The 22391-nt window shown below is 36.3% G+C and overlaps 1 protein-coding gene across 1 annotated transcript in view; it reads right to left on the bottom strand.

Annotated features, from left to right (window-relative positions):
* Positions 1 to 441: 441 nt before the first annotated feature.
* GC (GC vitamin D binding protein) overlaps positions 442 to 22391 on the bottom strand; it is a 40245-nt gene continuing 18295 nt past the window's right edge. The window contains exons 3-13 of the mRNA XM_068542168.1: positions 21777 to 21909; positions 19513 to 19724; positions 18243 to 18375; positions 17848 to 17942; positions 14327 to 14456; positions 13115 to 13317; positions 12246 to 12375; positions 11710 to 11807; positions 9752 to 9884; positions 4844 to 4895; positions 442 to 625 (exon numbers count right to left, since the gene is read on the bottom strand). Coding sequence (XP_068398269.1) covers positions 4863 to 4895; positions 9752 to 9884; positions 11710 to 11807; positions 12246 to 12375; positions 13115 to 13317; positions 14327 to 14456; positions 17848 to 17942; positions 18243 to 18375; positions 19513 to 19724; positions 21777 to 21909 — 1300 coding nt within the window. The 3' untranslated portion in view covers positions 442 to 625; positions 4844 to 4862. The remainder of the gene's footprint in view (positions 626 to 4843; positions 4896 to 9751; positions 9885 to 11709; positions 11808 to 12245; positions 12376 to 13114; positions 13318 to 14326; positions 14457 to 17847; positions 17943 to 18242; positions 18376 to 19512; positions 19725 to 21776; positions 21910 to 22391) is intronic.

Here is a 22391-nt window from a genome sequence, read left to right as displayed (position 1 = left end):
CCAATAAATTGCTCTGAGGACTGGTCTTTAGCAACAATAAACTTGTTCAGGCTCCAAAGATTTTCTTTTTGCCAGGCAGATACTACCTAATTAATGGCGTACAACTTGCAGCTGGGAGCAAGAAGGTATCCTCAGGGGGCTGCTTTTTCTTTAATTAAAAACAAATTTTTTCTTTAAGAAGTGAGCTATTCCGGGCTATTTATGGTAGAAGGCTGTTAACTTTTTCTTAATGGTACGTATTAAGCCTGAGACGCGATCAAGGCATGGAGCTCAGTGTGCTGGGAAGTGTAAAGTGGATGCGTGTGCCGTGAATCTTTTAGGACACAGCAAATCTAGAAAAGAGCAGGGGCTTGTGAGGCTGAGGCTGCCTCCTGTAGTGTCTTTGTGAAGGTCACAGGAAGAGTGCTGGAGATCAACACGGTAGCATCATGCTCAGTAGCATTTATGGTTTGCATTGTAGTTCAATTTATTTTGTTAACAGATCATCATACTCAACATTAACAATAGTACGAGGCTCTTGCAGCTGATAACAAGCAGGGAGTATCCTAGTTGTCTCCCTAGGAACTCTGGTTTTGCTTAGGTTAGGCCGTCAGATGTCATTCCCAGAGTGGTTCCAGCTCTAGGTCTGTGGGAATAATGGAAATAAATGTTAGAAAACCAGAGCTAATGGGCGACAATCATCCTACGGTTCAACAGATGCATATAAGGTCAGGTTATTATGCATAGAGATAAACCTGTCTAGCGTGACCCGTGTATCCACTACAGCCCACCTGATGGGTCCAGAGTCAATGTAAGAAATTCCCGAGGCCTGAATATAAAGCCGTCACTGTTATGCTAAGGTACATCATACAGTTTTTTTTTTTCTTTGAACTAATGTTGTATGTAAGTTTCTGATGTATGAGTATGAATAATCACTGCCAGAGCGAATAAAAGCAACCAGTGCACATGAGGCCCCTCAGTCATGGGACTGAGATAATAGTTCAGTCGTTATTTTAGTAACTCACTGAGTGTGAGGTTTTAATCAAACCACCTTCTACTTTGTAATGAAGCAGATGTGTCTCCCCCTTGCTTATTTTCTTTTCCAAGACACTACAGCAGAGTTGTATCATAATTCTATTTGCACAGTGCAAGAAATTCCATCTTTCATTGACCTCAATGAGTTTATGCCTTGGAGTGAGGATGAGAAAGGAGACACCTCCGTGCCTCCCTCATATGTTTCTCTCGTGGTGTCAGCACCTAGTTGTGCTGAGTGTGATTCTAGTAGCATTTTCCCTCTGACTCGATTCTGCAGCATGAGCTAACTCCTTTATCTGTTGGCAACCCAAGGAACACTAATTGTTTCCAAAGCTGAAGGAAAAAGATAACTGGCTTTGTGGGATTTATTAAAAGACAGTAATTCCTTCTCCAATGAGGCATGCAAATGTGGTCACAATCAACTTGGCGGTTAGAAGAAATTGATCAAGGGGCCCAATAACTGTCAAGATGACAAGTCAGGTTTATAAAAAAGACTTTACTTAAGAATGAAATAGCATCAAGCTGTTGAGTGGAAGACATGAATTGTGGGTGTACCTAAGGATGGGAACACCTTGAGACAAAGGCTTCAGCTTCTACAAGCTGTTGAAATCTCTAGAGTGGGGTAGGCTTTCAGTGAAAAATACATAGCCAGCCAAAGTTAGTTTAATGGATTTAGGAACTGCTTCATGCTAAATAATGTGCCACTAATGTCATCAAGAGCATAATTGTTAGAGTAAGAAAAACCATAGAAGAACTTGGATATATTCTAGAGCAATTTAAGATATGAAGAAAAGGCTGGTCTATGGGGAGAGGGGAGAGGGAAGACAAGTGCTCACTACTTAGTTTGGAATCAAAGTCAAGTGCTGGATTCAGAGCAGCTCACAACTGCTGATAATTAAATGAATCCAGGATTGTCCTACAGAGCTACGGAATTCTACCTGGAACCCAAGAATCATAATCTGCTGGCTGTGTTCTAGAAACCTAATAGAACTTTTAGGTTATGGCATCATTATTTCTAGACATCAAGTGCCCCAGTCCCACAACCTTGTGAACAAGGTATAATTTGCTCTTTCAAAGCCACATAACTGCTCCAAATATAACAACCCTTTATAATTGCAGATTGTAATTATAATAAACAGGCAGTGGGTAAAATAGAGCCTGAAACCTATGGAAGGAATATGTGAGTGATTTTTAGGGCTTCCTTCTAGCTGATCAAAATGTGTTTGGGTGGCCAAACAATTGGGTGATGCAGAAATTGAAGGACTAATTAAAGGCCATAGAAAAATATTGACTAATGCGAGAGAAATGATAAAATATTTATAGAAGAACCATAAACCAGAAGAATCAGTCTATTAGAACCCTTCATTAATCTGTCACTGAAAAAACAGTTTACCTGTTGACTTCGCTAGCATTAAATATTTCAGAAAGTTGTTAGGTTAAAAAAAAATCTCTTGGCTTCCCTGGTGGCGCAGTGGTTGAGAATCTGCCTGCTAATGCAGGGGACACGGGTTCGAGCCCTGGCCTGGGAAGATCCCACATGCCGCGGAGCAACTAGGCCCGTGAGCCACAACTACTGAGCCTGCGCGTCTGGAGCCTGTGCTCCGCAACAAGAGAGGCCGCGATAGTGAGAGGCCCGCGCACCGCGATGAAGAGTGGCCCCCGCTTGCCGCAACTAGAGAAAGCCCTCGCACAGAAACGAAGACCCAACACGGCCAAAAATAAAAATAAATAAATAAATAAATAAAAAATCTCTTAATCCATCAAATTAGTGTTACCTCTTCTTAAAATACCCTCTTTTTCAATTTGTGCTCCCAGGGACTGAAAGAATATGAATATACATGAGACACCAAAAAATGCACTGAGTTCCTAGAGAATAACATAATCCGATGAAAACAAATTCAAAGGCGAAGTTACATGGCTTTCCAAACAACCCGAATTCTTATTAAGGCTAGGGATACCTCAAAGGGTGGGAGGTGAGGTAATGTTGTGTATTGGGATTTTAACTCTATATAGATTATATGTGGGTTGAGATGAAGGGAGACTGAATTAATTTAAATGAGGGAAAACGATTAGTTTAGCAGCAACAGAGACTAGATACTATTTTTAACTCTAGAATATTTATACTCAAGTAACTTGGCTTTTAATTTTTTGAGGTATAAGTGACATAACATATTAGTTTCAGGTGTGGCCTTTAGCCTTTTTCTCCAGAAATAGTTCAGTGAACTTACTTTCCCTTTAAGACACAATATTCATATGCAAAAGCACAAGAATATATAGGCAGGGAAACTTGTTTTAGTTTAGATTCATATTGCGGACAAAGAATGTTGCCTGCCATGCCAATAAACAATAAATGTTGCCTGCCATCAGACACTGCAGCTGTCCTGACAGTGTGCCCTGAGGGGAATTCAGGATGGAGAAAAACAGAAAACTTTCGGTGCTCTGGATGCTGGCCCTATGCATATCTAAAGCAATAATTTCAATGACCCCAGATTCTTGCACCTTCCCATATAATAGATAATAACTAAAATCATTAAATTGAGTTGTCTGTTCTTTGTGATTAGCAATAATCTTTGATGTTCAACTTCATGTTTGTTTTTTCAGCAAAAAAACTCGTATATACCCTGACTCCTCCCTTACCTCCTCAGAACTATCTGAGAGGCTGTCTCCTGGGCTGTAGTCCTCAGTAAGGTCCCCAAATAAAACATAACTCACAACTTTCAGGTTGTATGTTTTTCTTTAGTCGACAGTTGTATCAGTAGTAGAAGCGGCAGCAGTAACAACTTTGCTAGTATTACTGCTACTATTTTCTAAGAATTTTATATGCATAATCATTTCACTTAATCATTACAACAATGCTGAGAGGTAGATATTACAATGTTCTTCTTACAGAAAAGGGAACTGAGCTCTAGGCAGTATAATTTAGGTTTATAAAGATAGATGGAGAGGCGATTCTAATCCAGATTGGGTGATTCCAAAAATGAGTTTCCTTGATCCTCTCCATTGCAGTGCCTCTCAGAATGTTAATTTTCTTTTGCTGTTTCTAATGATTCATATTGTTGATAGCTGGAAGCTTGAATTTCATTAGTCAAAGGCTTTTGCTTCCATATCATTTTAGGAAAAGATGTCAGTAAATCAGCAAAGTTAAGATTTTACATCATTGAAAAGCCTGTTTAAGATCTGAGATAAACCAAAACCACTTTTTTAAATCATTTTTTTTTAATTTCAGAAGCAATATCTTTAAAATGAATACAATTAAATCTAGAGAGAAAATATTTTTGTAGAAATGTGCACAGTTGAGGTCACCTTCAGTTTAAAGTATGGAGTTCTATCAAAATTATTTTGTACTTTTAATATCTTTATCAGGCAGTTTTTAATGGGTGAAAATGTAATATCTGAAAGAAGCAAGTAGTACTATTTCAACAGTGTTGCTTTAATTTGAGGAATGCCGCTTTCCTTCTGAGAATCCTGCCATGTTATCTTTAAGACTTGATGGTCTGTCTTCAAACTCAGATTTTTCTATTGAATGCATTAAAACCCCTGAAATGATCTCTATACTGTCATTATCTTTGATGTGAGGTTACGATGGATATAGTACCAGGCTGGGGATCTGAATTCTAGTCCTAAATTTGTCAGAAGTTGGTCGTATATACTTGCATAAGCTTCTTGACTTTTCCATATGCTTAATATTTTCATCTCATAAAATAGTCTCATAAAATGACTTTAAATAACTGTTAGAATAATTTGGACAAATAGTCTCCTTCCCATTATAATTTTTAAAATACACTGTACAAAGCTGGGTTCTTTGCTGCCTGTAAAAAACCGTACTTACCTAAGACAATACACATGCATCAGGACTGTAGGGTATTCATTTCAGCATCAATCTGAAATGAAAAAAATTATTTAAATCATGGAGTGTTTTGTTTGTAGACTAGTAGGTCATTTCAGAAGGTATAACAAATTTTTTTGAACCTTGTTTAGAGGAAAAGATTCTTGTCAAAATGCAGTTTTATATTGAACTTTTAATTGACCATCCTTCACATCCTTATTTAGTTTTACAGTGTCCCTGCTCTTGAAGAGTTTACAGTATTCCAGGAAAAAAGACAAGGAAAAAATGACAATAGTTAATAGGTGCTAATTATTGGGTGTGCACTGAATGTTAAGGCACAACAGCTTGGGTGCCAGGGAAGCATTCCCAGAGGAAGTGGTGTCTAAATTGAATTCAGAATCTTAATGAAAGATTGAGCCATGTTAGAGGGTGTGAATAGGGCAATCTGGGATGAGTCATTAGGTGCAAAACCTTGAGGTAAGAGCAAGTTTAATGTACTTGAAAAGTTGCAAGTAGTTCAGGAGAACCAACACAAGAGGAACAAGAAGTAATGATCAGTTTGGAGAGGAAACCAAGGGTCCAAATTCTTTGATTAAAAAAAAAAAATTGTACTTCAATTTAGAAGCAACAGAGAGCAATTAGAATGTATTAACCATTTTGTGCTTTGCAAAGGTTATTTTGACCTCAGTATAGAGATGGAATTGGGTGTGAGGCACTGGAGGAAGACTGGAGATGGGAGAGACTGGAGATGGGAGACCAAGGTTGTAATCCCGGCAAAAGATTGCCTAAAAGTACTGATAATGTAGAAGAAGGTATCTACTGAGAGATATTGAAGAGTTAGAATTGATAGGATTTGGAATTTAGTTGAATGTATATAGAAGTCAAGGATTCCATTTTAGACAATGTGTGAATGATGATAATATTTATACATTTCGGAAATAAGAGGGGGTTTTAAGGGAAAGACTTTGGGCATGTTGAGTTTGAATTTCTTGTGGGACAAGAGAGCCCCCATGGACAGTTGGATAAAAATGTTGGTGCTGAGGGGAGAGATTCTGGCTAGAGGTAGAGATCTGAAGATTGAAGGCATGTCCATGGATGAGAACACTCAGGGAAAATGTCATGTCATGAAAAGTGAAGAAGATCAAGGAAAAACTCTAGAAAACATGGAAACTTAAGGGATAGGTAGAAGAGGAAGACAATACTAAAGAGAGTAAGAAGGGAAGAGTCAGAAGGAAAAAGGTAGAATATGATAATGCAGATGACAGTTGTTTCAAGAAGAAAAATAATTGTAGGTATCAAGTGTTTTGCAGAGAAGGCTGGTAAGATAAGGACTGAAAAATGTTTGTTAGATTTAGCAAGAAGATTTCAGTGTGACTTTGCCATTAGTGGTATGGTAGCATCAGAAGCCGTACTGCAAAGGGTGGAGGAATTAATAAGAGGTGTAAGGAATGAGAGTATATACTGTTCAAGAATCTTGGCTGTAAGGGAAGAAGAAAAGTAGCTAGGGAGTAGTGTCTAAAGTATCTTAGTTTTTTAAGATCAGGAGATAAGTAACTTTAAATTAGAATCATTAAAATGGTATTGTTGAAACAAAAGAGTGTAACTAATGAAAGAAGCTTCCAAGGAAGTGGGATGAATGGAATTCAGAGTGATACTACTGACCTGGTATCATGTTTGCTATTTTAACAATAATTTAGGATTTTCAGTCAGTAATTAATAGTTTTCCGGTATCAGTAATTTGCCTTTGTCATTATTAGCTAAATTAGGGCTGAATTCTGACAATGACATGGAGTGACAGTAACAGACTCATGAAATAAACTTATGATTTTCCTTATATAATCTCTGTATATCTCACTCAACCCATGTGTAAAAGGGGAATTAAAATGTTAACTAACATTTAGAATTGTTTTAGATCATTCTATAAATACATGTAAAGCTATTAATATTCTGCTTAACAAATAGAAATGGTTTAATAATTGCTAGCTATGACACTGAGGATTATAAAATCTACTTATACTGAGAGATGTAACAATTTTTCCTGAAGTATGGGAGAGAAGACAAGGGGAGGGAGAGAGGGAGGTGAAGGGGATGAGAGAGGAAGAGTCAGTCTCCTCTTTGCCCAGCTTCTCTTGGCTATTTGCATTTGACTGTCTTCGAAATTTTAATGATCATCTCCAGCACATAACAGTGGCTTTCTGAAAACTTTGGGAAATCTGTTGGGACATCTTAGGGATAGCATAGTAATGAGTTTTCAGAAGAATGAACAGGGATGCCTTGCCTGAATGATGGAGAGAATAAAAATCAAGTCTAATTTTGCAGTTGTAAGTTTTTCTACAGTCAGTGGGCCTCTATGGAAAATAAAAATGGACCAGTTCTGAGTGCCATGGTAGAACCAAAAGAAAATTACACTGATGGTTCTGTTTCCTGATCATTTCAAGATCAGGGTGAGGGTAGGTAGGGGTAGATGACCACATAATGAAACACTGATTTAGTATGGTTCAGAGGCCCCTTCTGCCACTCTTCTAGCAACTATGCCAAGTATATTTAGAATGGCAGACAGAAATGGATCCCTGGATATAAATGACTTGGAGTGAATGTAGTAGATGGGCACTACTTATAAGGAAAAGAAACTGTCAAGCATTTGGACAAGGAGATTAAATGATAAATTTAATGATAAATTATAATCCAAATTATAGGGTAAATGGGACAAATATTTACACTAAGCATTGAGAATTAAAGTGAATGCTGTTCTAGCAGATTGAAGTCAGAAAGCAGAGGTGAGCACACCTACCTCACAATGAGATTAATGTAGAAAGACAATCAAAAAGGCTAACAAACACCAGAGGGTCTAACGTCCGAGGGCTCTAAATAATCAAATGTTCATGAGTATCTCAACTCCATTCCTCTCACTGTTCTTTAGCAATTACGGAAAGTCTGGCTACTCAGAAGCAGCACTGCTATAAATTTACTGGTTATAAAGCAAGAAAATAGAACATTACAAAACTGCCTTCTCATCATGATTGTTGAAAATAAAGTTTTAAAATGGCAATGTGTTATAATGAAAAATATAGTGAAAAGCAGATTAAAGAAATGAAAAGCAAGAGGCTTGAAGGAAGCCTGTGCTTCGTGCATAAAGCTCAGTTTGTCTCGGATGAGGTCAAAAAGAAAACTGTGTAGCTGGATGAACAGATGATGGGACTAGAGACGGGTTACAGAAGTGGTATTTTTGACAGAATATAAGAAAAGTATTTAGGCTTTTTTTTTTTCTTGATGACTGCATGAGGCCGTCAGAGCAAATTCTGCTGATAGAAAACACCTTTTAGGTAAGGTGACTTTTTTTGTTTTTTTCCCCTTCTGGAAAAGGCAGCCTAAGCAGCTACTTATATTACCCAAAGCCAGTTGGTAGTCCAGGAAGGAACTGTTCGATTTAGTTGCCTTATGCTAAATGTTTTAGTGCCGATAATGACCAAAATATCCTAATACTCCAACTCTTTCAGTTTTTGTTTAGAGTCTTACTTGTTTTGAATTTTAATGAAAGGTGAACATGATATATTTCTCAGCAGAATTTAAAGAACAGGCTTTTATTGTATTGTACCCTTTTCATCTGGAATTCTGACTTTACAAATTATTACAAACAAGGTTGGCAAATAGGTTTGGGATTGGAGTGTATACATGGAAATTGGAGGAGAAATCAGAATCTTCAAGGGTATAGAGAAGAAAGACAAACAACATGATGTAGCTCGATTTGTTAATTTAAGGCTTTGTTTGGCAGTATACAATGAAAACCAAAACTTCACTAAAACGTTCAGAGAATTGGTACGTATAACCCAAAACTTAAAAGAACAAAAACAAAGGCACAAACAGCTTTTCCCAGTCTAACTTTCCAAAAACCACTTCAAATATAAAAGAGCCTCTACTGAGAAGAGAGAAAGACATTTTCTAGTTGGTAGAGAAAGCCAGACTAGACTCAGTAGAAATTATGAGGGGAATATCATGGTTTAGTTTATAGAAAAATGTTCTCATAAATGAAGCTACTGGGCAGTGAAATAGTCTACCTCTAGGAGAAAATAACTTGACTGTATTTAAATGGAAGCTGAATGACCTGTGGAAGGGATTAACTGAGTAAAAAATTACACTAAATGAGCTTCAAGGTTTTCTTCTGACACATAAACTTTTGTGATTTTTATTAAGTTCTTGGATATTATCAAATGTGCTCTAATAGAATAGTAATGGAAATAGAACAGAAAAATAATAGAATAACAAAATGAAACCAGGCTTTGTTGCTTTCATGGTTTAAATGAACAAAATTTCATGTAAGTTCTTGAAAAAATTCTTTAACTTATAGAAAAGGACTTCTGATTGGCATTAAATCACTGGCCTAAGTAGTATTAACTTTTACACTGTAGTTAAATTATTTTTATGTAAAGGCAAAAACGATGGGTCCAAAATGGATCATAAATGTTTCCTTCCCAATAGACAACAAAACCAACAATAGTTAAATCTGGCCAAAAGGGATACAACTTAATATCATGAACTTTAGAAAGAGGTGAGCAAAGGAAGATACTATTTTGGTATGGCATAGAGTTGTTTTAACCCTGCCTCTATATTCCAGAAATAGAATGCGTGAGACATCAAAATTCTTGGAATTGTCACTAATACCTCCAAATTAGCTGTAAAGTGAAATGGAGTGCTCTCTTTATCTTTTTTGACTATTCTAATATAGCATTCTGAAATGACTGCTGGAGAATAATGGGTCAAATGGAGGATATAAACAAATGGATTATTGCATCTGAAAAGGCCAACAAAACATTTTCCCATGAATAGGACAGGCAATCAATAACAAATGAGTAAATCTTACTATATAAGTTCTTAATACTATGCAGTGATAAGTAGAGGGTTAAATTTTCTTACCTCTGAATTGCAGTAGAGAGGAGGTGAGTTTATAGAACAACACTTGGAGGCAAAGTCTGAGCGCTTGGCAACCAGCTCTTCGAGTTCTGTCTCTGTGGCATCAGGCAGTTTTCCTCTTAGCCTCTCTGCCAGTCTGAAAGGCCAATTTTATGTAAAGTTTTACTAGATGTGTTTTATAAACATGTCTAGTGCAAAATGATAGCCACTTCAGATCTTTAGCAACAAAAAAGGAAAATATAGTTGCCCTTCTTAACAAAATTTAATATCTGTGGAATGATTTTTAGTGCCTCAATTTGAGATTAGAAAGTGAAACCTGTCCCTTTAGGTCATGAAAGTAAACATACAAACTGTTGCTGAATTTGAATTCCCGCCCTTCCCCTTTCATTCGCTCAGTTGCATCAATCAGCATGGATGACTTCCTCCTCTATTCTCCCTGACCTTTCATCTTCTCTCAAGTTCTAGATTTCAAACTCCTCAAAGAATACTTCCCTTACAGGACTTTGTCACCTTCATGTATTCTCCCTCATTTTATGTAATTTTCCCTTCAGTTTGCCTACTTCTTAACTACCTATGCTAGAAAACACAAGAAAGGTTAGAAACTTTGGCTCTTGTTTTTAGCTCTACTATTAACTAACTCTCTATCTCCCTTTCAAGACGGTGCTAGGATCTGAATTCTCTTGATTCTCTCCCAGTTTGATTGGTCTATGATCTTGGTAACTCTCTACCCTCATAATGGTTTATGACTCAGCCTGGTTTACGACTTTCTCCAAGAAATACTTGCCAGCCCAGTCAGTAGTGGGATTGGGAAGTAGTAGAGACCCAAGTTTATCTGGAGTTGGGATTAGTAAGATGGATACAGGGAAAGTCCAAGAGGGTGAGGGGGATAGCCTGCTTATAAAAGCATTATTGAAAAGAGTTGGTCCCAGCTGGGAGGGAAAGCAAGTCAGACCAGAAGGAACTCACAGGATAGGGAGAAAAAGGGCACGTATGGGATTGTAAATACCTAGACGCAATCGTTTCAATCTTCTCTACTTTCAAAACTCAAAATGTCAATTTTACTGCATTAACATTTTTAATGTATTGAGATTATATAAATTATCACTCAGTTGCCCCGGGTAATCCTGGAGTTCAAAACTGTTGGCAGAGAACTTAATCTTGCATTATCTGTAACATTCTATAACGCCTCCATAATCTATTAATTATGTAATTTCCTGGTAACTGGGAAATAACCATTTTGAACTTAAGGATTTCACAGCTTTTTTTCTTTTAGAGCTTTGTTAAGGTAGACTTCATGGGGGTCACTGAAGAAGGTGTCATCTTTTTGGGATTCTTTATAAAGGTCTTTTTGTGGGGTTGTATTTGTGTTTACTTGATCTGTGTTGTTCAAAATGATTGGAAATGAATCTAAGAAGTTAATAAAGTTGAGAATGACATGATCTTCTCAACAGAGATTTTCCAGGAAGCCAGTAAAACTTTTCATTATTATGGCCTATTATTTTAGTGTTAACACTTATTTATAAAGAAATGCCTTCCTTTTTTTTTTTTTATAAACAGTTTCACTTAATTTTTATTTTTTTATTTTTGGCTGTGTTGGGTCTTCGTTTCTGTGCAAGGGCTTTCTCTAGTTGCAGCAAGCGGGGGCCACTCTTCATTGCGGTGCGCGGGCCTCTCACTATCGCGGCCTCTCTTGTTGCAGAGCACAGGCTCCAGACGCGCAGGCTCAGTAGTTGTGGCTCACGGGCCTAGTTGCTCCGCGGCATGTGGGATCTTCCCAGACCAGGGCTCGAACCCGTGTTCCCTGCATTGGCAGGCAGATTCTCAACCACTGCGCCACCAGGGAAGCCCATGCCTTCCTTTTTGACTTAGCACATCTAAAGTCTTCAACTCTGCTTCAAATAGCAGTACTGGGCTACTATGATCGATAAATTTGGAGGAATCAGCCAGAACAAGTCCCTTACTTTTTCTTGTACTCAGTAAATGTGTTTTCTGAATAATCGGCACACAGTTCTTGTCCCTTTTCAATGAAAGAAGATAGTTCTCTCGTCAATTGAGGGCCCTGTAAGAAAACAATTATTTGTCTTGAAACACTGTTCAGGGAGATGTGAAATCAGAACTCCATGCAATGTATCAAGATGAGTGTTTATTATCTCTATCAGATATTGGCTAACGTTTTCTACATAAGACCAGATGGTAAATATTTTAAGCTTTGTAAGTCCTATACAGTCTCTGCTGTACCTACTCAACTGCCACCATGGCAAAAAAGCAGCCATAAACAATAAGTAGAGCTATATGCCAATGAAACTTTATGAACACTGATGTTGGAGTCTTATATAATAAATTTTCATGTATAATGAAATATTATTATTTTTAGGGCATTTAAAAATGTAAGACCATTCTTAGGTCACAGACACCAGGCCAGATTTGCCCTATGAGCTGCAGTTTGCCAATCCTTGATCTATAGCAAAGTTGATAAAGAAAAGGTAGCACATTGTACCTTAGCGTTGAAACAGGCAATAGAGTCTACAGAGTGGCAGCATTCATCAAGGCTTTTCAGGGTTGGCTCAAGTATTTTACTGAGGAATACTTCTGGAATATGAGTCTTCCTACTTAGGTCAAACGTATACCTGGGATGAAAGAGAAAGGAGATAACACTCTTTAACATGGGTAGATTTGTGTAGGCATGTCATGTTTTGAAATTTGACATCTATTAAGGCAGAATACCTGCCTTCTTAATTAAAAATAAGATTTAATTAAAATTGACTCCAAATCAACAGGTTCGAAGTTAAAATCAGTATTCTCATTTGAATGCAAATTATTAACAGTTGCTTTGAAGCTATTGTAACTAGTTAATTTAACTCAAGTAAAATGCTGTATGTACTACATATAAATTTGTTTATGTATTTATATATAAACAGATCTACTTCAAATGCATATGGAACTGTCCTTTATGCAACTATAATACAATGAACCCTATATAAAGCATTAAGTGAGTAACTTAGGTAGCTTTTCTGTGAAAGTAGTTTGTGTAAATTCTTCCATTGTCTCATCCCATTGTTTATGCATTTATAAAAACAATGAGTACTTAGACAGATGTAAATTAATTTCAATCCAAATTCAGTCTAAATCCTGCTCTCTAATACTGGTAATTGATTTTGGGGCCTGTTGACTTAATTGAGAAATATTTTTACACCTCAAGTATGCACGTACTGGTAGTTCATGCAACTCAGTATACGCAACCAATGGTTTATTTTAGTTCTTAGCTGGAGGAAAACATTATATATTACCATTTCTTTCCATTTTAATTTCTTTGTCACTTAATGCTAGTGAATATCAATACTGTCAAATTAGATCAACCCTACTTACTGATCTAGGACTTTGGTGTTTCCTTTATCACACACGTCTTTGTTTGTGGGCAACTTGACATCTGGCAGGTCGGGGTTTTGGGCAGCTGGCATGAAGTAAGTGCACACAAAAATGTCCATGGGTGTTTTTTCTTGACAACAGTCCTTAAACTTAGAATTCTTTGTGGATAAGTTGTCACAGATTTTTACTGTGTATTCAGGCAGCTACAAAAGCAATTGTGAGTTTGTGCATTGTTAGTTTCCTAGTTAGTCTAATTAAAAATAAGGAAGGCTTACAAAAGTCAGTGTGAATGCTCTTTCAAGGTACATTGGTAGGACATTTGCGGAGGGCAATTTGTCAACGTGTACTAAGAGTCCTAAAGTATACAATCTGATTTCCACGCATTTACTCTCAGAAAATAATTATGGGTGAAGGGAAGATTTAGCTATAAGGCTATTAAGGGCAGCATTGCTTAACATATTAAACTGAAACAACCTAAATCCAATAAAAGGGGACTGGTTAAATAAAAAGATGGCATATCTAGGTAGATAAATGCAGCATATGCAATACATACATAGAGTCCCACTTAGCCATTATAAGTCAGGTTATAGAGAAACATCTATAGACACAGACAGGTATCCTTAATGAAAAAAGGCCAGGTAACAATCTATTTCTAAAGAGGTCCACAGACACCTAGTGACTTTTATTTAAGTAACAGTTCAAATTTGTATCTACTTGAAAGGATTATATAAATGAAAGGTGAGAAATTTGGATGACTATCAAATTTTAATAGACATAACAAAAACATTGGACACTTTTAATAATGGTTGTAGTGTTGTCTAATAGAACAGATGATGAATGATGAAAAATAATTTCTATCTGTACTGTGCCATACTGAGCATTTGAAAAGTGGCTAGTGTTACCAAAGTTGAAGTTTAATTTAAACTTAACTATATATGACTAGTAGATCTGCATTGGGCTCTGTAGGTAGAGTAAGGTCTTGGGAATCAGAATCTTGTCCTTGTGTGTGGACTTTGCCACTTGCTAGTTGTATGACTTCAAAGTACTAATCCTTGCTAATCTTCTGTTTCCTCATCTGTAAAATTGAGTTAACAATATATTTAAATTTCATAGGATACATATGAGGATTCATTGAGATGATGCATGTAGAAAGCTGCTTAGGAGAACGCCTGCCACTCAGTATGTGGCTCGTGATGATGACGATTTTCTTACCTCCTTAGCCATGCAGTCCTCAGAGGCAGACTCACAGCACTTGGAGACGATTGTAGTAATACCTTCAGCCAGCGGCAAAACATCTTCCAGATTCGCAGTAGGCACTTTCTGGGCAAATTTTATGAGATGGCTAAACAGTTAAAAATGAATTAGTAGTTTACCCATATTCTCAGTTTTTTTGGTTTCATTATGAACACAGAGTCGGGAGGAGTATTAGCATAGTTTTAATTCCTCAACAGCTGCGTAGAGCACAACTGCTATGTGATGGATCCTTTGTGCAGAAGTCACTATTCAAAATTCAGTCATCCCCAATGGATCTTTTCATATTTTCAGTACTGATATAGAGCTTCTCTTCTGGCCAGATCTACGTAGTTGAAACATGCCTTTAAAATGTTAGATCTAACGTATAGCTGATTCACTTTGTTATACAGCAGAAACTAATACAACATTGTAAAGCAATTATACTCCAATAAAGATGTTAAAAAAAAATAGTTGTGATAAAAAAAAAGTTAGATCTAAAATGGCAATAAAGAAAGCACTAATGTCTATTCATAAGGCCAGCGTTGTGTTTTTGTGACCCCTCATAGTCTTTAAAAATTTTCATAAGTTCATTTAGAAACTACAGATAAAAGAAATAATGAAGACCTATAGCCCTAGACCACAGAGTTAATAAATGTTGACGTTTTGGTGTATTACCCTGATGTATTTTATAAGGCTTACAAGGTATTTTATAAGCGATTGTGCTCTGCTATACCATTCACCTATTTCCCTTTTTCACTTAATATATCAGGAATAGGTTCTATATCATTCTTTTCAAATTGCGGGAAAAACATAAAATTGGCCATCTTAACCATTTTTAAGTATAGTTCAGTAATGTTAAGTATATTTACTTTTATATAACAGATCTCTAGAAATTTATCTTGCAAAATTAAAACTCGATACCCATAAATACTGCCCCCTCCCCACTGATCCACCCTCAGCCTTTGGTGAGCTTCTACCTTTTTGCTTTCTTTTTCTATGACTTTTATTACTTTAGATATTCTATATGAGTGAAATCATACAGTATTTGTCCTTTTGTGACTGCTTATTTTGCTTAGCCTAATGTCCTCAATGTTCATCCATGTCGTAGCATGTGACAGGAATTTTTTTAAGACTCTATAATATGTAATATAGGTATGTATTGTATGTATGTATCACACTTTATCCATTCATCTGTCAGTGGACATTTGGGTTGCTTCTACCTCTTGACTATTGTGAATAATGCTGCAATTAACATGGGTGTGCAAATATCTCCTTGAGGTTCTGCTTTGAATTTCCCTGGCTATATATGCAGAAGTGAGATTGCTGGATCATATGGTGACTCTATTTTTAAATTTTTGAGAAACCTTCATACTATCTTTCACAATGGCTGTACCATTTTGCATTCCCATCAGCAGTGCACAAGGATTCCAATTTCTCCATATCCTTGCCAACACTCATTTTCTGTTCTTTTGGTAGTGGTCATCTTAATAGGTGTGAGATGATATCTCATTGTGGCTTTGATTTGTTTTCTCTTATGATTAGTGATGTTGAATATCTTTCCACTTACGTATCTCTTGTTGAATCATCTATTCAATTATTTTTAATCAAGTTATTTTTTGTTGAGCTGTAGAAGTTCCTTACGCATTCTAGCTATTAAACCCTTATTAGATAGATGACTTGCAAATATTTTCTCCCATCCCATAGATTGCCTTTTCACTTGGTTTTTTCCTTTAAAGTGCAGTAGTTTAAGCTTGATGTAGTGCTATATATCTATTTTTGCTGTGACCTATGCTTTGGTGTCATTTCCAAGAAATTGCCAAATCCAATGTCCTGAGGTTTTTTCCCTATGTTTTCTTCTAGGAGTTTTATAGATTTAGATTTTTAATCCATTTTTAATTAATTTTAATATATGGTGTAAAGTAAGGGTTCAACTTCATTCTTTTGCAAGTGCAAATCCAATTTTTCCAGCACCATTTGTTGAAGAGACTTTTTTCTCAATCGTGTAGTTTTGGCACCCTTGTGGAAAATCATTTGGCCGTATATATTAGGGTTTCTACATGAGCTCTCTATTCTTTTCCACTGGTCTCTCTATATCTTGTTATGCCCATACCACAGTGTCTTTATTACTGCTGCTTTGTAATATGTTTTGAAATCAAAGTGTGAGACCTCCAACTTTGTTGTTCTTTTTCAAGATTGTTTTGGCTATAAGGAGTCCCTTGATATTCCATATGAATTTTAGGGTGATTTTTTTTTTCCGTTTCATCAAAAAAAAAAAAAAATGCCATTGGGATATTGATAGATTACATTGAATCTGTAGATTGCTTTGGATAGTATGGATATTTTTACAACATTGATTCTTCCAATCCATAAGCATGAAATGTCTTTCTATTTGTAGTTTTGATTTCTTTTAGCAACACTTTGTTTTCATTAAATATTCTTTTAAAATATAATTATAACAAACTGGCATTCTCTCATAAATGGATATATCATGATTGATTTAAATATGCTCTATTAGGAAATATCTAAGTTTTTCATATTTAAAAAAAAAATGTGGCAGCAATGTTTTTAGCTAAATCTTTGTCCACACTCAGTTCCTTGGAGTAAATTCCTAGACACTAATGCAAGTATAAATTTATGATTAAGACATATATGTATATTGTTATAGGGGGTTTTATACTATGAATTCCTATGCTCTGCATGCCAAATACTCTAAATGCAAGGAAAACTAAAGGGAAGTTTTAGAGAAGATGCCATTTAGTATTTCAGTAGTTCTAATGGAAGATTATTTTTAAAGGACTCATGAAAGTAGTTTCTATGCCCTTTGGGGGAAACTTAAGATCTGGTGCCAACATGAATTCTTTCATTACCATTAGAGGAAAAAACTTGTGGATCAGAGTAAAAGGAATTAAAGAGACTCTAAATACTGAAGATATAAAGCTGGCAAATCTAGATGTCTGAGGAGTTGAGAGACGTGTAAACATAGAAACTGTCAAAATTGTGAAATTAACAATAGCCATACAAAAATCAAAGTGAAGCTTATAAACAAAGTAAGTAATTAGAATAAATTCATGAAGCTTACGAGATGTACACTATAGAGCACAAAGCTTCATATAACAAGAATTCAGGAAGTTTTTTCCCAAGAAAAACATGGGCAAAGCAAGTAACAGGTGATGAATAAAAACGATTGTTTTTGCTCGTGTGTTTGTAATACATGCTAATATGAATATTGAGGAGATAATTTCTAGTGGTCTACCAGTCTTCCCATGTGAATATATGGAAAAGGTTGATTAAAATCAAATTATGTTTTAGGAAAGTTTTGTTCCTTATTCATATTTTGTGTAGAGAAAAGAAAAAATAACTGGGCCCTATTTGAGGATTACTGGAGCATAACACTATGGTTTGTATCTTCTATTACAAACATTTTCTTAGAGAATCCTAATATTATGGATCAATAGTGCAGAAACAAACAGCTATACATGCTGATGGTGCTAAATCTTTACCTGAGCCTTGATTTCTCCTTCCCATAAGCAGAGTATTGTGAACAGATTCTATTTGACATTGTGGTGAGAAGTGATAAATGTTTAAGCTGAAGTCTCTAGAAAATAAATGAGAGAATGTCATTAGATGGTCAGGATCCATTGAAAGCAGTGTGCAGAAATGGCCAAAAAGAGACCATTTGGACTCCTTTTGATGACTAGAAAACTGAATTCTGACCAACGGAACTTTTTCCGCAGAGGTGGTTGTGTGTTTTTTCCAATTAACAAAATACAAAAGAGGCATTTTAAAAACGTTTACGGATTCCAGAATCGGAATCTTTCTAACATTATTTGAAAGGAACGGTATTAATAGAAGAAGAAGAAAAAAGAACATAACTATGTAACAAAATGACACTTACCTCTTTCAAAAAGCATACTGTTGGGTTTGGTGAGGTACAGCACGACCCTACCATGGAGAGAGAACTCTTGGTGTAACTGACTAATAGTGTCAAAGGAGCTTGTCCATAATTAATGGAATATTCATACATAAATCTGTGGGGGGAAAAATAGGATTGGTCAAAACATTTGTGGGAAACAATCTTTTTCAGAAGTATTTTGATGGAAAAAGGGTGCATGTTAGTTGATAGTTATAATATCTAAAAAGCACAAGGGATTTAGAGAAAGGGTTATAATACTAGTCACTTTTAATCAATATCTTCATTTAAAAAATCTTTTCTAAATTTCCATGTAGATTACTTGGGAGGGGTCATTTGTCCCTTTATTCCTTTAGCGTCTGCCATATGCATGGCCTGTGGTAGCTGCTTATTAACGTTGGTGGAAAAAATTGAAATGAAGGTAATGGAATTATCTTTCATTATCTGTTTATTCTAGACAATTGCTATGTATAGGCTTGTTTGTTGAAATTATTTTAATTTTTGTGAGCATAAGCCACTAAGTGTCTAAAGAGACTGAGATCTTAGGCAAAATCCTCCCTGAATTTACAGGGATGGGCAAGCCAACCAACTTTTATGAAATCATGACCTTGATTTCATACTTCTAAAGCCAGTTTGAATGATGTTGCTTTTGACTTCTGTGTGTGTATATATATTTTTTCTATTATCATAATTTTTTTCCAACTTTATGATCTTCTGAGAGTAAAGAATCAATATATAATCGGCTCTTCATGAATGTTAAACAATAAGGTAAAAGTATTATGTCCACTAATGTGGTACAAGTGTCATGTTCACAAGTGTTTCTGGGAATGTACTGTAAGAATGAAAAAAAGCTGTTTATTTCTTATGCTCTACTGGAAATTAAATACTTGTGCACAGCAATAAAATTCTATCAGATGGAGTATGCAAGGATCCCTAACGGAAGAGGAATCGCAATAGCTGCTGTCAAATATTTGAACATGTCATGTGGACAGGGGATCCAAGTGAGTCTGCTTCAGATACTAGAACTAGGATGAGAGAGGGTAGGCGTTTGGGAAAGTTGACTTCATCTCCATCTGAGAAAGCTATTTGTAATAGGCACTGACAGAGATGGGATATTGTGGGTGACAGTCAAGTTTTTGTTATTGGTAATTGTCCGGGTTGCAGTATAAGAGGTGTTTATATAGAATAGGGGGTTAGGTTAGACATGTATGTTATTTTATGCCCTGAAGTTTTACATATGATGAAAGCAGCTTACTGATCAGCAAACCCCTTGGGATCTTTCCTGAATGCCTCACAGATCTCATCATTTGTTGGCTCTACATAGGTAGGAAATTCTTGTGGCTGGTGCTTCAGGGCAGCCATACAGAGTTTCTTTTCAAGGCCCTCTTTGGTGCAGCACTCGGGAGTTCCTGGGTGCACTGGGAATGGAGAGTCACTTTCACAGGACTTAGCAGACAATGCTGAAGTCTAGAATGAGAAAAGAAAAGTAAACTCACATATGTGCAAGTTTCCAGGCTTATAGTTCTCCATTTAGTATAACATCTTAGTCTTAAATTTTAAAATTCTCATTAGTAACAAACTGGCCATGACAAGCTGCATTATTCTAGTTATAGGCTAGTACAGGGTCTTATGTTAAGACTCAGAGTAGTACCAAAAGAGAACCTTCATTAACAAGTGAACTGTATGTGATTGCAGCTGTTAGAGGTTTGATCCTCTAGTTCAGTGTTTATCCACAGGGATATTAACATCTCTAAGGATGAGGGAGGTCATTTGAAAAAGCTCCATTGATTCTGATGTGATCTCCCATCTGTATTCTCTTCTAAATACCGTTAAGAATGGGGACCTCCCTCTTCCCTCCTCCCCTCCCTTTGTTAAATGAACAGGCTCTTAATCCTTGACTGCTTTCGTCTTCAACATTGATTTGCATTCTCCTACTCAGTGGTTCTTGAGCCTGCTTTTGCATCAGTGTATAAAAATAAGAAATGCCTGGGCTGCATAACACAGAAATTCTGATTCAGTAGGTCAAAGATGAGGCCTGAGGGTCTGTTTTTTTCCCAAAGTTTATTCTCCTGTGCATCATGGGTTGAAGCACTGGTACAATTTAATTTACTGCCTCAACAGTGGTACATAGATACGTGTGGGCAGACTAAGCCCATGGTAAGAGTACCACCAAAGCAGTTGTAGCAACAAGATGTTCTTTTTGGAAAGAATTTGATATCTGGAATAAAAATGTGGAATAGAAATAGTCCCATGGAAATAGAAATAAGCCCATGGAAAAAATTGGGGATTTACATGGGAAAAAGATTTTGACATCTTTACAATTATTTTATAAGATATCTTTTGAAGGTAAAACTTCTAAAGATCTTTCCTATCGATGAAGGAAAGCAACATGATGAATCATTTATGTAAACCAAAAGTAAACAGTGAATCTTTTCCCATTTCTTTCCCTGGCAACTTTCCTATTTTTCCTTTTTTATTACCTCCTTTCAAATAAAAAAACAAAGTTTACAAAAAAAGTAACATATTTGTAGAAAAAAAATTGCTTTGTACAGCAGGAAAAAGGTGTTATCCAAAAAATGTCAATGCTATCTCTGTTCTTATGATCTGTCTCTAACAATCTTGGATGGGTTATGACCAAACATTTCTGGTCAAGGGATGGGTTAGCAAATATATAAAATAAAATGGAAATAAACATGTGTTCTGTTTTTTTGATTGTAGTTGGTAGTTTGCTTGTTTATTTTAAGATAGTGCAGAAGGTTGTGTTGAAATGACATGTTATTTGTGGAGTTGTTGTTGGTGGGAGAAAACGATAAAGTTCTTAGAAAGTAGATAAGGGCCAGGTAAAGAAATTAATAAGTAAGAGTCATAGAATATATTCTAATCAGATCTTTGGAGCATTGTGTCTGTTGGGTAACTGCTGCAGTCTTGAGCAGGGAGACATTTGTCTGTAGAGGCCTTTATCAAGATGCAGTTAAATGTCATTTTTATTCATCCTGATGGACAGTATCAGTAAATTGCTAGAAACACCTGTAGTTTCACATTTTTCAGCTGTTGTCTATATTTTGAGAACTGTCATTTCAGCATTTTTTATTTCTGCGTGTATACTCTAAGGTAGAAAACGCAGAACTGTGTGTGTATATATAGGGCAATTTTTGAACCCCCAAATAACTTGAAACCAACACTAAGTTTTTCCAGGGCAGTTGGTACCAGTCTTGGCATGATACAGGTATGGGTATTGGTAGGCTTCTAAGATACACAGACTATATTAGAATTATTTTGAGAGGTCCATGAATTAATAATATACACCCCAGTTTTCTCATTTGAACCTTGTAGGACTAATGGGCAGAATTGGTTCACTATACCAGAATAGATTTGGGCTCTAGGATAATAGACTTCATATCTCCCTCAAACTTGGAGTAGGTGGGTTGCTGTCTAAAATTTCCCCAAGATATGATGTAAAGGCCTGTCTTGACCCCCTTCTATGGGCCAGCATAGACATGGCCAACCACACAACCCTACCCTGTTGTCATAACAGTCAGGGTCGGCCCCCTCAGCACAGCAGGCTTCTGTCAAGGAGACAACTTCATTCACAAGATGACTGATCTGTTCAAAGGTGCCACTGGGAAATTTTCTGCTGTATAGGACCATTGACCTGAGGAGAAATAGAAGTCAATGTATGCAGAATTTTTTAAAGTTTTCACATTTGCACTATTTAAATACGAAATCTATTCAATTTTTTAGTGGAATATTGCACACATGTTCTTGACTAATGAAAATATGACATTGGCTTTAAAAATAAGTTTACCTAGAACAAAAACGCATCTTGTAACAGTAGAACTTGGGTTTGGGAGTTCCATCAAACCAGCCTCATGTTCTTTCCTCTCTCAAGCCTCCCCAAATGAACCTGTCCTTTACCTTGCTGCCTTTGAGTGCCAGCGTCCTAGCATGTACTATTTGCCTTTTAATTCACCTTAGAAAACTATGCTTACTTGTTTTCTCAACTCATTAGTATACTTGTAACAAATTCTTAGACCATATTAACAGTAGTTCAACTGGAATCTTTGGATGTCCTCCATTTGGCTGACATCTCTGCCCACTTTGACCCTGGAGCTCTATCCTCTTAATCTTAATGGA

The sequence above is a fragment of the Eschrichtius robustus genome, chromosome 4, assembly GCF_028021215.1.
Source record: "Eschrichtius robustus isolate mEscRob2 chromosome 4, mEscRob2.pri, whole genome shotgun sequence".
NCBI lineage: Eukaryota > Metazoa > Chordata > Mammalia > Artiodactyla > Eschrichtiidae > Eschrichtius > Eschrichtius robustus.
Note: the sequence above shows the minus strand (reverse complement) of the source record. Positions and strands in the feature narration are given on the sequence as shown.